General features: G+C 48.0%; 1 protein-coding gene across 1 annotated transcript in view; it reads right to left on the reverse strand.

The window, feature by feature from the left end:
* The window catches only part of PLXNA4 (plexin A4), a 466063-nt gene that overhangs the window by 98611 nt on the left and 351795 nt on the right, over positions 1 to 15657 (reverse strand). The window contains exons 9-10 of the mRNA XM_067317539.1: positions 14502 to 14601; positions 11804 to 11918 (exon numbers count right to left, since the gene is read on the reverse strand). Coding sequence (XP_067173640.1) covers positions 11804 to 11918; positions 14502 to 14601 — 215 coding nt within the window. The remainder of the gene's footprint in view (positions 1 to 11803; positions 11919 to 14501; positions 14602 to 15657) is intronic.

The raw sequence follows: 15657 nt of genomic DNA on the forward strand, positions 1-15657 counted from the left end.
TTCCAAAGGCAAATGGGTTTGATCTATTCCTACATGGGAATAGGTGAAACATCCCTGAGGGTTTGATACAATGATCTATCCACCTGTTAACAGTTTCTGAGGGATATTGGGGTCCCGAAAGGCAAAATCAGTTGCTTATCCCTGTTTCTATATCTTGCCATTTTTGCAATTGTACCCTTAGCACCGTTCCATTCCCTTATACAGTAGTTGTTGTCTCCACTCCAGATCAGACACAGCCACCAGTACCCACTCTTCCACTATTCATCTAAATGCATCCAGCTCCACTTTACTCTTGCCATCAAATTCTGGTTCTTCACCCTCAACTTCAAAGTTTTTTTTTTAAGACTTTCCTTTGTATATCCCTCCTTCAACAATCATCTTTGTACCTTGTCCAAGTCATCTTACCTGGAAGGAATATGCTTGCAAAGCGAATCTAAGTGAGGACCATATCTTCCTCACTCAAGCCCTTTGGGACCTCACACTGCCCACAAGAAGTAATCCTCAGATTGTTATTTACTCACATATTGTTTGAGGAAAACACACTTTTTTTTGTCTATCCACTCTGCTAAGTTACAGTGTACCATCTTTCCTGCACCTGCTATGGCTTTTTCACCCTTCCACTTTGTGCTGTAATCAAACAAAGAGAATGAGATTTGAGAGCCAGGGATTGGGCCTCTATGAAGATATATATACCACAGTGTCTGTATACTCTGTTAGTTATATTAGACTAAGAATCATTAAAAAACAAACCAAAACAAAGCAAACAGTTTAGAGGAAGAAAGAAAAGGAAGGAGAGAAAGAGAGAGAGGCATAAGCAAACAAAAAAAAGAAAAGATTTTGGGGGGTGTCACTGACTCTGAAGGAATCAGGTTTCACCTGGAGAAAGGAAGGAGAACAGCAAGTTGGCCGATGAGGGGCAGTGGGGACAGCCTGGCCCACATTGCCTGAACATCTGTCTCACACCTCAGCCTGGTCACCCTGGGTCAGGGCTGCGACACCCAGCTGGTCCGGATCAGATGCTTGTTTAGCAGCTGCCCTGCATAGCTGCAAACAAAGGACTTGGGGCTCCACGGCTGACAAGCTGGTTCCTTCCATGAATCACTTTTAAACTCTAGCACAACTTTCCAGCCCCAGGATAATTTGGAGAACAAAGCAGCAATGAGCTCGGCTTTCCCAATGCGGGAGGGAAAGGGGTGAGTTACAGTTCACATTGTGTTTACATTATTACACCGCTAATTCTTAGCGTCATAAAATTATATTTAAAATTTACACGAACAGTACCGGGGAACGTTATTAGGTTATAAAGTGGAATCAGGTCAATGCTTTGCAGGCAGGATTCCAAGTTTCATAAATTTCTGGATATACTTCCCCCAAATTTACATCGTCACCAGCCACAATCAAACCAGCTACAAAAAGCTAACCCGGTCAAAGAATTTTTTAATGCACCATATATTTTATCTGCACTTCCTAAGTTTACAATGCTGTTAGTTTGATTGATGATGTACTTCTTTATCGGCAGAGCAAAAGTAATAATATATGAATAAAATGCTCAGAACCTTAAAGGCAGTTGATGAGGAGTAAGCAACAGGATTTATGGAAACTGTAAACATCTGCAGAGATAACAGAGGAATAATTGAGTCCTTTCATTACTTTCACTTCTAGCAGCTCCATTCTAGTTAAAAGTCTGCCATGCACTCAAGAGCAAATACCAGCTTTCTTTTACCAGGTATTTGCAAGTGATTCTAGTGCCTGGAGAAAGGTGATTGACCTAGAGCCTGGAGATCCACTCAGTGAAGATATTTGGCCCTGTTTAAGCTTTGTTCACTCTGTGGTAGCTACATACTTCCACAGTGGCATGCACAGATTAGTGTTTAGATATCACTGTTGGAGGAAAGGAGACCAACAGATCAATAGCAGATCATTAGTTCACCCGCCAGAGCCCCTTGGGTCCCTGGCTTCTGTGTTGTGAAGGCTAGAGAGCCATGAGTGATGCTGATCACCGGAGAGCAGGTACTCAAAAAGCAGAAGCAGAATGAAGATAACTAACCTCCTCTCACATGACTCATTGATGATTCCTGTTGATCGGGAACTAAGTGACTCCCCCAAGGCCTCACAGGCTATGCTGGGAAACGACCCAAGCCTGCTGCAAGCTGGATGCCAACCTAGGACTATTCCGCCTCTGAAGTCAGTCCACATATCTCTGCTGATCAGCATTAACGATTTTTCCCTCCTTTAATTCTTTATTAATGGAGCTTCTCTTAGCTGGTCCATTATTTCACCAGGATCAAGGTCAGGCTGACATAATTATCCAAGTACCACATTTATCCTTTTTAAATAGAGACACAATGCTAGCTTTCCTCAGCCCTTTGCCACTTCAACACATGGTCAGAAGGAAAAGTAATGATCCAGAGAGCAGGAACCTTCTGGTCACCGGATGAAGCAAGTGGACTAGTGAAAAAAATAGTGTATGATGGTGTCATTAGGCACATCTGCTCAAAGGAGAGAGTCCTGCTGGAGATGTGCAAGTAGTCTCAGTTCTGGTATTTTCTAAGTGACAACTGCCTGTTTTTTGAAATCATAAGTATGGGTGTGTGCATTAAGGAGGGTGGGGTATGTTTGAGAGACAAGATAAACACATGTTTATTGGGACAAAGTCTGTCATTCTTTAAAGGAAAACTCTGGCTAGGTAAGACAGGCTTTTTAGGACATCTCACATAGTAAAACTGGATCCTGCAAAGCCACAGACAGCATGGGGCAGAGAACAGCTGAGCCCAGGCAGCTTGGCAACGCAGTAATAAATTTCTTCTCTAATTAATATTCTATGAATTTGCATCCCTCTGCCTAGCCTGTCCTCTTCCGTCCTTCTGCAAAGACTTCCATCCAAGGCTCTCAACACCCTCACGCGTATCAAATCACTGTACATCCATACACCACACCCTGGCAGCCCAGTGATGCTGCAAAGTTTCAGCATTGGACTATTACCCCTAACTTCCTCAACAAAGCCACATTTTCTACACATCTGTGCCCCACAGTGGGTTTTTCAGGTGTAAGGGACATTCTCTGACAAGCACTTCCCCTTGAGTGATGGAGTTTCAAGACCCTTACCTGGGGATTTCTGATGTCTAATAAAGGTTGAACCCAAGTCACAGCTCTTCCTTCCAAAGGGGGGACCAAAAGGCTGTCTATCCTCTAGAGCTGCCCATTTTTAGAAAGTCTGTAGGACCTTGGGACCTTTGGGAGCTCCATACTTTGGCTCAATTATTATGAAAATAGCCAGTAAGTTCAGAAGTCAACGGAGGACACTGACAGTCACACCACATGTGCACACATGAACCACATTGGCGCAAGCCCTGCTTGCTTCAGAAGCCAAGACAGAAATCCCAGAGAGTCATAAATCTTTGGCTTCCACAGCGGGAAGGTCAGGAAAATGATATCATGGCTGTTCTCATCCTCCATCTCACTGCGACCTGTGACGGCACGAGATAACACCCAAGCCAAAGCAAATGGATTCATGCACAAAGACAAGGCAGGAGAAGCAGAGCCTGAGCCCAGCCTCCTGGAGATGCCCCAAGCAGGGTAGGAGACACATTCCAGCGTCACCTCTTATCTGCGGCCTCAATATCCTGTGAATGTTTCTCCTTGGCCTGGTCCCAGATACTCATATGTCCCAAAGGAGGGAATGCAGTTGATGCTACAATGGAGAAAGGAAAAAGCTTCCTGCTTCAGAGCCACGCTATCACCCCAAGCTAATTCTGAACAGGGGGTTGTCTTTGCTTTTTGGAAACCACTTTCCCCCAAATTCCAGGGTGTTGCACAGATCCTAGCAGTCCTAACAAATGTCCAGATAATCAGAAAGTCCTATAGCCACTGGAAGCATTGCAATGACATTGCACTGAGACAGGCTACCAAAACAACATAAGCTCATCCCTATGTTATTTCAAGGGTGTTACGTTGGCGGGGAGAGATGAATGTTGCCCTGTTGCATTCTGAGGCCATTCTGTCCTCTGGGATAAACAATCTTGCATTACAAAGACAAACAGACCAGATGGTACAAGTAACATTGAGCAGGGGCATGGTATTGCATGGCAGATGCTTCTTAAGCCTCCATTCAAACTATTCTCCCTGGGTTGCTCCTAGAAATCACATGAACAGGTCCATGGTTAGTTACCAGCACAGGGGCTACAGAAATTAAACCCTAAGGCTCAAGAGAAGAGGTGTGTTAAGGGAAAAGGAAGTGGGCATGGGGAGGCCCTTTTGCAACAGCTCAGTTCCATTATGGTTTGGTTGGAGGTCTCAGCACGGAGAGACACAGAGGAGCTTTCTTGCACCAAGACTGACTTCCTGGAGATCCACCACTGCAGGTATGAGGAAGCCTGGTAAGAGTTAATGCAGAAACAAACCAAGAGATGAGCCTCTGCAAGGGGCTGGCAGTCTGCTAGCTGGAAGATCATGGGGTAGAAAAGCTCAGAGATGACAGAAAATACCCCCATTAAACAGAACAAGCCACTTCAGACACAAACCATCCATCTTCTTCACCTCAGTGCAAGTCAGTACAAGCGATGGCATATACCAAAAGTGAATTATCTAATTTGTTTGTAAATGCTCCAAAACTTTTTGTTAACAGCCCCCACACAGATCACGGCTCCAGCCTGTAAGTGCTGTACAATATCTATTAATAGAAAATGCTTACCCTAATCAGACAAAGGTGCGAGAGAAACAGAGGCACAGAACAGCGAACTTGCCCAAGCCAACTCAGAGCCAGGTGTAAAACTCTCATCTGCAGAAATGCAACCCACAGCCTCATACACTAGGTGGTACTGCCCCTGAGCAGCTCGCCACCCGCTTGTATTTCCATGCTGTAACAGGATTACGCAAACAAAGGGAACTTCTTCTGTCTGCTCTGCAATTTGATTGTTTAACTCCCTCTTATTCCTGTCTGAAGCACCCACACTGGGAAACCCCACTACAGGCTACAGCTCCATTTCTGTCAAAGGGCTGTGAAAATGGGCAAGGCCTGAAATGCCAAACCATCAGGAGTCCAGCACCACAGCTGGGTCCAAGCCATCCACTACAGCCTTGTCCCAGACTCCCCACCCCTCCTTGGGCAGGATGCTGACCAGACTGGACTCTACCACACGTGCTTGGAAACCTTCCTAAGAGGTGATAAACACCAAACCTTCCTCCCTCGAGTTGCTTAAACAGGGCTCCCATGAAATGTACGTGCCACAGCACCTGCCAGATCGCACCTACATGGGGTGGCTGATGCTTCCCATGGCAGCCGCTCTGGGTTCCCTCGCCTCCTCTGCCCGTCCCCCTTCATGCTCACCCCACTTGCATGCAGCAGGTTGTCTGAGGTTGCCATAGAAACAATGCCTTGTGCCCTCCCCTTAATGATAGACGGGTGCCAGGATAAGCAAGTGGATAATCAGCAAGAGGGAAAGAATTAGGCGCGCTGATATTCGCATCGCTGTAACTGTCATTAGAGTCCCTGAGAAACGATAGATACATTAATTTGAGCAGAGATGATTACTTTCTTCTCCCAGCTCCGGCTCTCAGCATCCATGGCTCCGGCCAGGTTAACCAGGGCAGGCAACAGGGCGCTCAGCTGTTGCTGTGGCAACAGCTGAGGATGCTTCACTTGGAGGCTGGACCACGAAACAGTGGTTCGCAGCGTCCATGGGATGGCAGAGGGGCACAGCGAGCCCCGGTGCAGTGACCCCGGTGTTGCTGACAGGGTGCGCTTGGGGAAAGCTGGGGGCAACATTTTCCTCTGCACCCTGCAAAGAGGGAGAAGCAGGGCAGCTGCGGCTCCTGAAGAGGGGGCTGCCCAAAGCCCTCCCTGCACCAGGACAGGATGCACCAGCAGGGTGGGGAAGGGTGCTGCTGCTCTTACTACAGGCAAAAACCATGGTGTGGGTGTGGGCAGGATTACCCGGCATCTCCCATCTGAGGCTGAGCTGCCACTATCACTCCCTGCCTCCTCTTCTTCCTTCTCTCCTTTCCATGCGCATCCCAAGAAGAGCAAGTGGCAGGTCAAAGATAAATCAGTGCGCTTCACTGCAGAGGCTGCCGGTACGGCTCTTCATTCAGCGCGAGGCAGGAGCGAGCGTGCGGCAGAGCGACGCTCCCCTCCTCGGCAGCTGTTCACCAGCACGCGGCTCACACAGCTTTCCATCGCTTTTGACAAATTAATATTTGAAGCGGTTGTTTCTTTTATGTGGGCTTTACTGTCATTAGCACGTACAACTCGACATAAAACACTTTAGCGCGAGATCTTTTCTTCTCTTCTCTTTTTAGGCAGCAGATGAAAATCCTTTTAATAAAAAGCTTGTTTGGGGGAGGAAGAAAAACACACGCACACACAAATCGGCTGAGCAGGGAAAGATGAAAACCTCCTTCAAGGTAATTAAATGATTATGTATCTTTTAAACCCAGCAGATAACAGATTTGTTATCTAGGCTTGCTTTTTTGCTTTTGCTTTTCTTTTTTTTTCCTCTCTTTCCCCTACGCAGAGCTAAAATCCTTGCAAGGCCTGGAACAAGATAGTGTTCATCTTACAGAAGATGATGGCACAAAAGAAAACTTAATCCTTTATCCCATCAACTCAAGTAGGTTTCCCCAGCTTACCCACTAGCCCAGCCTTGTACAGATGTCTGTGAAACACTGACATGAAAACTATCACTCTGGATCAGAGCAGGTCCATATGGAGATGGGGCAGACAAGGTAATCAGGTTTATTGGGTAACAGGAAGGATGGATCTATCTCTGCTGCTGTTCCAGGGCCCTTGGATCAATTGGTTTACTCCTCTGTGCCTCAGTTTCCCTCCACTACTTGTTGACTTCCTTGCCCATTTAAGTGGGAAAATGGGTGAACGCTCTCACTAGGTCAAGAGTAGTAGTAAGAAAGGGTCATTTTCACCGGGCGTTAGTTTGCAATGCAATGCTTTGCAGTACAACGTTAACCCCACACCATGACTTTAACAACAGTCAGCACCAAATGTCAAAAGCAGAAAACAGAAACATAGCCTGCTCCCTTCCTCCTTCAAGACTGAAATTCTCTCCACTTTTACCACCAGCTCTTTTAGGGGGAGAAAAAGAGAAAAACACCCCTCCCACACACACATTTTTGTATTAAAATATCCTTTTTTTTTTTTTCCTTCCCAACCTCAATAGCAATAATATCAGTTCCTCTTTATAAAGCAAAAAGTCACTCAGTGTATTTCAAGCTAGTGGACTTGGCTTTCAAAAAACTGCTGTAAAGGGAAATTATACGTCAAACTGAAGTATTTCTGCTGCAAATCTTCTGGCGACATCGTCAACCCTATTTGATTGAGTTCAATGCCATAATCATAAATACTCTTGCTTCATGATCACGCTGCAGTTCGTAACCAGGAGACAACATGGGCTTTCCCACTAGGCTCTGAAACTAGTTGATTCAGCTCTATTATAGACAGGGCTGATTCACCAGGCACCTGACAAGTGACAAGCAACAAAGTCCTGGCTCCCTGTCAACAGTGAGTATCTATGAATGTAATTCATGTGGCGCATCACCAGTTTAACCAGAGATATCAAGGCAGTGAGTCTGCTGGGTCCTGAGTGTACTCCAAGAGTTAATTTTACACTGCAACCAAACAGCTTTCCGCCTCCCCACAGCTAGTGCCTGTATTAATTTTCCACTGCTCTTCAGACTATCTGGGGCAGGTCTTTTCTGTCCTTTCTTGATCTCTAGTTTAGATATTCAGGGTGGTATTAAAACAGCTGCCCTGCTGCAGCCCAGGGCTGGCTCATCACAAGTATCCACTGTGTGAATCAAAAGTACCCTAGATGGTAGATCACAGGCTATACAGAAAAAAACCCTTCTGAGCAGTGTGGGTCATCTCCAAGCCCTTCCACCTCTGCCACCGGATTGCTCTTAAATTCATCCTGTGCCTTGCATTAATCAGAAACTCATACTACAAGAGAACAAACAAACAAACCCAAGACGCTTTCAGATCTCATGAAGAAGACTTGAAGGAAAGGGGCAGACTGAGCCCAAAGGAATCCAGAAACTTGTGAGATGTTCTAAGGATACAAGGGAGCCAGAAATACATGTGAACACAAGCCTTTCTTCAGACTGCTTCAGGCTGGTCCAGGTGGGATGGGTAGCAGCCCATTCAGGCTGTTTGCAGCCCAGGCAATCTGGAGAGTGGGAAGCCTCTGCCCACATGAGGGCAAGATGCTCTACAGGCAAAGAAACAAAAAAATCACCTGGAAGTGGGTGGATCAGCAAAGATATGGTGAAGGCCAGAGTGTGAGGGAAGGAAAAACACCTGGCATGTTAGCAATGATGATTAAAGAGGGAGGGAGTTTCTGGCACTGGTCCACATGACAAAGTATCACTAATATTTGTTTGCTTGGCAAGGAGTGTCTTGGTGCAATCACACCATAGGATCCTAGAAGCTGTCCATGCTAATCTGTTCCGCAGTCTCACTAAAGGACTGCAAATGAGATGGTCCAACCATCCTACGCTGGTAGTACAGTTTCACATCAGTATCTCCTCAAGCCTTACTGATTTAGCAGATACCCATACCCTGCTGGTAGGGGACACACCCTCTCCTCATCCTCAGGATGTCAAAGTGTCTGTTGAGGAAAGGATTGAAATGAATATTGCAGATGAAGATGAAAAGCCAGTGAAAATACGCCAACTTAAGATGATGTCATGTTTTGACCACTACTGAAGATAGCATGGGGAAGGCTGGAAGTGGATCTCAGTCCTTTTGACCTTGGGCAGTCAGATGTGTCTTCAGGAACAGGTGGAGGCCTGGATGGGCAATGAGGAGCCAGGCCTGGCTTGGAAACACCAGATGGTTCATTGTTCAAAGAACCCATTCAATGAATAGTCGTGTACAGGATAGAAAGGGAAGAAAATGAGGGACACTGGATTAAAGGGGAATGTAAAAGAGAAAGCTGGAGATTCCAATGAAAGAGACAAATCAGGGAGAGGATGGCTTCTCAATGGAAGTGTGGGAGTTATACCCAGCATTTGTTCAAAGCACAGTTTGGCAAAACTGTTCCAGACACAGCAAATGCAAATCCTTGTCAGAATGTGAGGCCATCCTTCCCCAGTACTAGTGTCTTTGAGGGCCACAAACCGACAGCTCAGAGAAGGACCCTGAAACTACAGGGCATTTCTCACATTCGCAGGCAGAAAGCTGTTGCTAATAGTTTTGATTTTGCAAGCCAGCAAGTCATTGTCCTTGCAGATGTTGGACAGTCCTTCCAAGTATTGGGAAGTGTCTCTTCTACATCGCAGAGAGCAATAGCAGCTCCTGAGCTGAGCAGCTTGCTGTCAGACGTCACCTCCTATGGGAAAGAGGTTTGTGACCAGACATGGATTTGGTGCAGAACCTACAAGGGCTGCAGCCCCCTTTAGCACTGACCAGTGTAGCATATATGTGTTGCATGATGCTATCATTGTCTTGCAGATCAATAGTCCCCTCTTATGGTCAAATTTGTCCCCTTCCCTGCTGCCATACAGATCTCATAGAGCAGCTTTGAAAGATCATAGAGGGAATATTTGAAATTTATCAGGAAATCCTCCATTAAATGAGGTTCCAGAGAGAAAGAGCAATCCCTAATGCCTAACAAAGCTCCCCACACTGGTACTGTCACTTTGTTTGAAGATGCTACCTTTCAGAACTAACCCAATGAGAAGACATAAAGCAGCCACAGAAAAGACATGCTCACATGGGCAGATATGGAGGTGACAATGAGCCAACAGTCTTCTCCCCAGTTCGGCAGAGCAAGACCTTGGCAGTGGCAGAAGAAAGACCAAGGTCTGTACCACTCTCCAGTCCCTTCCCTAAGTAACTGGGATGACACAAATCCTTCACATGGTCTCCTCTCTGATGGGAGCAAGTGTTAGAAATAGCAGGGATGTGATGGGGGTGAGGAAGGGAGAGACACACTGGAGAGTGGAGGCCTTTCACTTTGGACATGGGAGCTTGGAGGGAAGAAGGGATGGGAATTATGGAGGTGAGTGCTGTGGTTAGTACATGAGACCTGTCACAGGAGCAGAGAAGTCTAGTAGAGGAGATAAATGATGACGGCACTGCACAGCAGAAGGCGAAGACAAAGTGCCCCAGCAAAGTGCCCCATTGCCCACTGCACTCTTGTGCAGCGTCCCAGCACCTGCACAAGAGGTTGAGATCCCTCCTGTTCTCATCATGCAAGACACACAGGCCTGCAACCAGCAGAACTGGCCAAATTCTGACCCATGCTCCCCCCTATCCAGGTACAATAGGCCTATGAGAAGCACCGAGCCCCCGACTGGCAGCCTGCATCACTTTCTGGCTGAGCAGAGGGTATCAGACACACCCACCCTCCAAGTTCTCAGCCAGCTTTCCAGCAGCCTAGCAGCAAATGCTGAATACTGGTAGACCAAGAACTGGCAACTTCCACGCCCATGAATATTTATGGTCTGTCCCATTGTCACTGCAGTTAAAGATGTCTGCTCCAGGACTCAATTCTCAAGCAGCAGATACATTAAAGAAGTGAGAGGGAATGGGGGATGCCATAAGAGTGTGGAGCCTACAGGTCTGCCATTCAGTCCAGCAAACTGGCTTGCCTGGGGCACAGAGCAGGAGGGACACCTCAGAGACACCAGATGCAGCAGGCAAGGAAGGGAGCAGAGTGGATTTCAGCCTCCAAAGAGAGGACAAAATGCGGCGCACGTTACCGGAGATTTCAGCAGCCACCTCTGCGCCTGGTGGTTCAGGAGATATCAGATCACTTAATGGGTACTGGTCCCTTGGGCCAGGCAAACAACAAGCCATCTCAGGTCATTTACCAGACAGGCCAGAATGCTTTCAGACCGTTCCTGACCAGGAAGTAATTAAGTGGCTTCCTATTTGTATTCTCCTGAGCTCCACTTGTCTGCAAGAGCTCGTTAGTTACAGTACGAGCCAGACAGAGCGCTTGCAATGCATCAGCCTGCTCCATATTAAGCCCTAAGGCCCAGTTCAGCCCTAGCTTAGTGACTGGCAATGAGGCATTTCCCAGACCTCAGCTGGAGGAATTTTGATGCACTGGCCATTAGGCACCAAACTCACAAAGCCACCAAGGCGCTTAAACCACTGCTGAAATACACCGTCACTGTGGACCTGGCCCCAAATCCTCCCTTGATTTTAGCAGCCTGCAGTATGTGCTGAGAAGCAACCTCTTCTCCTCCTCTCCCAGAGGAGTGGCACACACAGCGTTTCCCATCCCTTGCAGTCCCTCGGTGTCAGGAGACAAGCAGCCAGCTTGCCAGAGATGGCTGGCAGCTGCAACGGCTTTCTCAGGTAACGCACTCCCTACACTTGTGTTTTATATTCGGATGAAAGCCACTAAGCCCTCCATTCCCAAGTCTGACAGCACACGATGTATACTGGTGGCACCTGCTCTGCCATGCGTGACCCAGCCCTCAAGGGCTCCCCACGCAGCTCTGAGGTGCCAGCGCTTAGCTGCTGATGGAGAGCTGTGCCGCTGGGCAGAGCCTCTCCATGTCTTGCCCTGACAGTTTGGGAACAGGCACCCTCTCCTGAGCTGGCATTTGTGCAGCCAGAACTTTTCAGCAGGAGGACAAGAGCAGCTCCCAGGGGGTACGGCAGAGCACAGAGGAGAGGAGCTAGCTGTGGAGGAAAAGGTGAGGGTAAGCAGACCAGGGAGAGGGTAGGACTGGAGATGGAGAAGGCATCTGGGACTGTTGGTCTGGTCCAGACCAAAACGTGGTGTCAGCCTTGAGCAGCCCACGCACATGCCATGTGCCCCACACCCCTGCCTACCTCTGGCAGCTTGACTCGTCCTTCCTGGAAGGAGCAGGAGCTGGGGTCATGAGTGCAGACGTGGCGGTATTTGCACCAGTGGCACCGGTAAGGGCTCTCTACGCATGACAGGCACCTGGAGATGGAGAGAAATAGTAGGTCAGTTGGCCAGCCTGGCCCCTTGAGCCAACGGGACAGACCTTGAGGATGACAGAGGTTCTCAGAGGGAAATGTAGCCCAGCAAACATTGGGTCATCACCAGCAGAAGGCCATGGATTTTGCCTCTAACCTGACTCTGCAGGGTCTAAGGTTGCTCCGGACTGGCTGTGGCCAGAGCTGGTTGTCACTGTGATCAGCAGGGTCTGGTGGACAAGGGCCTCCTGCCCACTTGGCCTGAGCTCAGCGCCAGGAGCACCCGCAGGACCAAGGGCTGCCCCCGCGCAGTCCCTGCCTGGCAAAGAACAACCCTTGCGTGACCCGCGCTGGGCGCTGGGCAACTCTCCCGCTGGAGCTGGGGCTGGGCAGAAGGGAGAGGAGGGGTAAAAACAGTCCCGGGGGGGCCAACACCTGGGGAGGAAGAAACCTCTTCTTCTGGTGATGACCTAAGGATGGTGGCAGATAATCATGACATTCACCCTAATTCTGCTGGAGGAGACTGGGCTTGCCAACACTAGGATGCAGAGGGACACTGGCAGTGTGAGTGTCACACCAGAGAAAATGGATAGATACTAGGAAGGCTATTTGTATAACAATTTTTACATGTAACATTGTTAATGAGGGTTTGGCTTTTTTTTTTTTAGTATTAATTAGGTAATTTAGACTGCATTAGTACCATTGTGACTAGCCTACTACTAATAACTGTCTGTTGTATTTTGGTTATCCCATTAAAACTTTCAGTCAGACTAACAATAAGCTCTTGGCTGCATACATGTGATGCGTTCCCCTTTTTTGCCTACAGCAAGATTCTGAGTGTAACAAAAACCACAAGATCAGGGGATTGATGGAAACTTCTACAGCCTCATTGCCTCATGACTGAACTGCACCCGTGCTCTGGCAGCCGCAAACACGTCATGGGAAGGTGCCCAAGGCAAAGGCTCACCGAGTGGAGCGGTGCCCATGGAGAGCAGAGCAGGAGGCCTTTGCACGACACATCCCATCTGGCTGAGCCTCCCCACTCCTGTGGCTGGCCACTCTCACACTTTATAGAGAGGCCAGGAACAAACTGGTGTGCACCAAGATCAGCAAGAACAAAGCAGGGAATTTTTCCTCCCTGTGTCCCACAGGCTTACTAGCATGGGTTGTGCCCAGGGTGATGAAGCTCCTGCACATATCTTAGCTCTGCTCCTCTTTTCTTTATCCCAGCAGAGTTGCGAAGAATATTTTAGCATCTGTCCAGGAAGCAGAGTGCAGACAACATATTTAGGAAGTCACCTACCCAGGGTGCGGGAAAGAACCGTTCCCTCCATTTTACAAGGTTTTGCTCTCCCAGGCCCCACAGATTCTGGAGAGAAAGAGCTGCAAACACTTCTCCTGGCCGGGTTACAGCGCCGACTTATACCTACATCACACATTTTTATGTTATATGATGTCTGCTCACCAGGAACCAAACTGAGCCATAACAAGCTCTTTGCACAAAACAAGCATTGGATGGTAGTAACTCCTGGTCACTCACACTGTCAGGGAGCTTCATGCTGCTGCACACTCAGTGGAGAGGATTCAGGGGGAATTTTCTTTGGCCCTTATGTGCTACTGTTTCTTTTTATTTTTTTAATGGGTAGGAGTGAAGAAATTGCATCCAGTCTAGCTTGGCTGAGCCCAACAGACAGACACACACCCTCTCCCGTGTCTCTCTGTGAAATTTCTCTTAGTTCCAATACACTTTCAGCTCTGGTATAGCGAGCTGTTCTTCAAATTGGTAACAAGTGCTTGCTCTGATACATCAAATTAAAAATGGATAGTGTATTATAGTTTGTCAAGTAAGAAACCAAAACATGCCATAAATATTTAACACCACCATCTCTCCCGCTCTCTCCCCCCTACACTTGCTTTCTGACACTGTTTGTCAAAGCAGCATGAACACGGAAATAGGTTTTGCCTTTCCTTGTGAATTGCTGAGCCGCAGTAATTATCTCCTTTTGGCACTTCCGGAGGGCTGTCTGGGGAAGCTGACAGCTCAGTGGTGGGGACACAGACTCTCAGCCTTGCTCAGGGGCGGCTCAACTTGACGGAAGAGCAGGTAGGCTCTCTCTGGTGGGGCAGAGTGGGGTGCAGTGCAGAAAAGGAGCTCACAGGAGGAGAAGGTGGTTGTGAGGGAATCAGCTGGGTGTTCACATCACACACGAAAACCAACAACTCCTGGCTTTCCAGACCTGAGGGCCCAAGCACATGCTAATTACCCAGGGGAGGCTCCTGCCAGTGGGACTAACAGCACGGATGAGGGTTGGTGGTGCGTATGTGTGGGCAGGACCCAGTTTTCTACAAACAACTGCTTAATAGGAAGATCAGGGGGTCATTTGCTGAGGTCATGATTCAAATGGGTGATATACTGCTCTTGGTCTTCCTGCGAGGGACCCACAGTGCCCACCACCACCCAAGGGACCCTGATCTCCGGCCTCCTCCAAACCCAACCAGCTGCCTGGGGGATGCATGCTTTAGCAGCAGGTTCTGTGGCAGATCCAGGGTTGGGATGGAAAGGAGGTATCAGACGAAATGAACATACGAGTTGTGGACGCTGCAGTTGTAGAAGACGAAGCTGGTGCTGGCAAAAGTCATACCCGTTTCCTTGGACTTAAGCTGGAGCTGGACGATGTGATGGTCTCCTGGGAAAAAATTAGATGCATCAGTGTGACTGCCTTGTTAGCCCAGTTAAGTGCTACTGGCCATGACATCAGTCTATACTGGGTGCTGACCTATGGTATCTTGGTTAGCCTATCCTCCACAGGTGTAGGATACACAATAAGACTTCTACAGCACAGTTTTCCAACATGAAGCACATCTACCTCTTTCATGGGACTGGGGTGATGGAATAGGTCTCCACCATTGGAAATTCTCCTGCCTGGGAGCAGATTCTGGGCTTCATGATGCCAACAGGTCTTAGGCATTCCTTACTAATTTCAAAACTATGATAAATGAAGTTGTCAAGTAGGAGAACTAATCTCAAAGAGAGGTGAAGACTCCTGGAATAAGGAAGTTATTAAAATGGAGCACTATCTTTATGGATTTTCGTTGCTGCAGGTTCATTTGATGTCCCCAGAAGGAAGGGGAGGTTTGCACTTCTGGCCCTGAGCATTGGTGTCCTGTGCATACACTGCCTGACAGAGAAACGTACCTGCTTCTCGAAGGAGATGCAAGGGGGTACGGAACGATTTACTTTCTCATCACCCTCCTTCCTCATCATCTTTGAATATAGCCCAATATCCAGGACAACCATGCATGGAGAAAGCCACCTCCATATCCTGCCTCCAAACAGAGGTGACCCCTTGAGAAAAGCCGGATGAAGAATGCTCCAGAAAGGAAGTTCGCTTGGATAAATATCATTACAGGGAGCACAGGGTAGGGGGTCCCTGGCTGCACGCTGGGGAATGCTGATGAACAGGGAGATTCCCATGTGAACTGTTCCTTTGGGTAATGGCATATTCACCCTGGCCTTTGGGTACAAACAACCCAGCTCAACATAAGACATCCATAAGCCATTGCCCATCTAGAAGGACCTTTCTATTTCCATAGCATCCATCCACAGCAAAACCTCTTCCTCAGCTCCTACATACCTTCTCTTCATTCTCTCCATGTCCCTTTCCCACTGCTCCCATACTGGGCAGTTAACTGTCAGCTCTTCCCCCAGTGCCAAAGGCCCTATTCAAACCCCCAAAGCCCAT

This window comes from Apteryx mantelli, chromosome 1 (assembly GCF_036417845.1).
Source record: "Apteryx mantelli isolate bAptMan1 chromosome 1, bAptMan1.hap1, whole genome shotgun sequence".
In the NCBI taxonomy this organism is placed as follows: Eukaryota; Metazoa; Chordata; class Aves; order Apterygiformes; family Apterygidae; genus Apteryx; species Apteryx mantelli.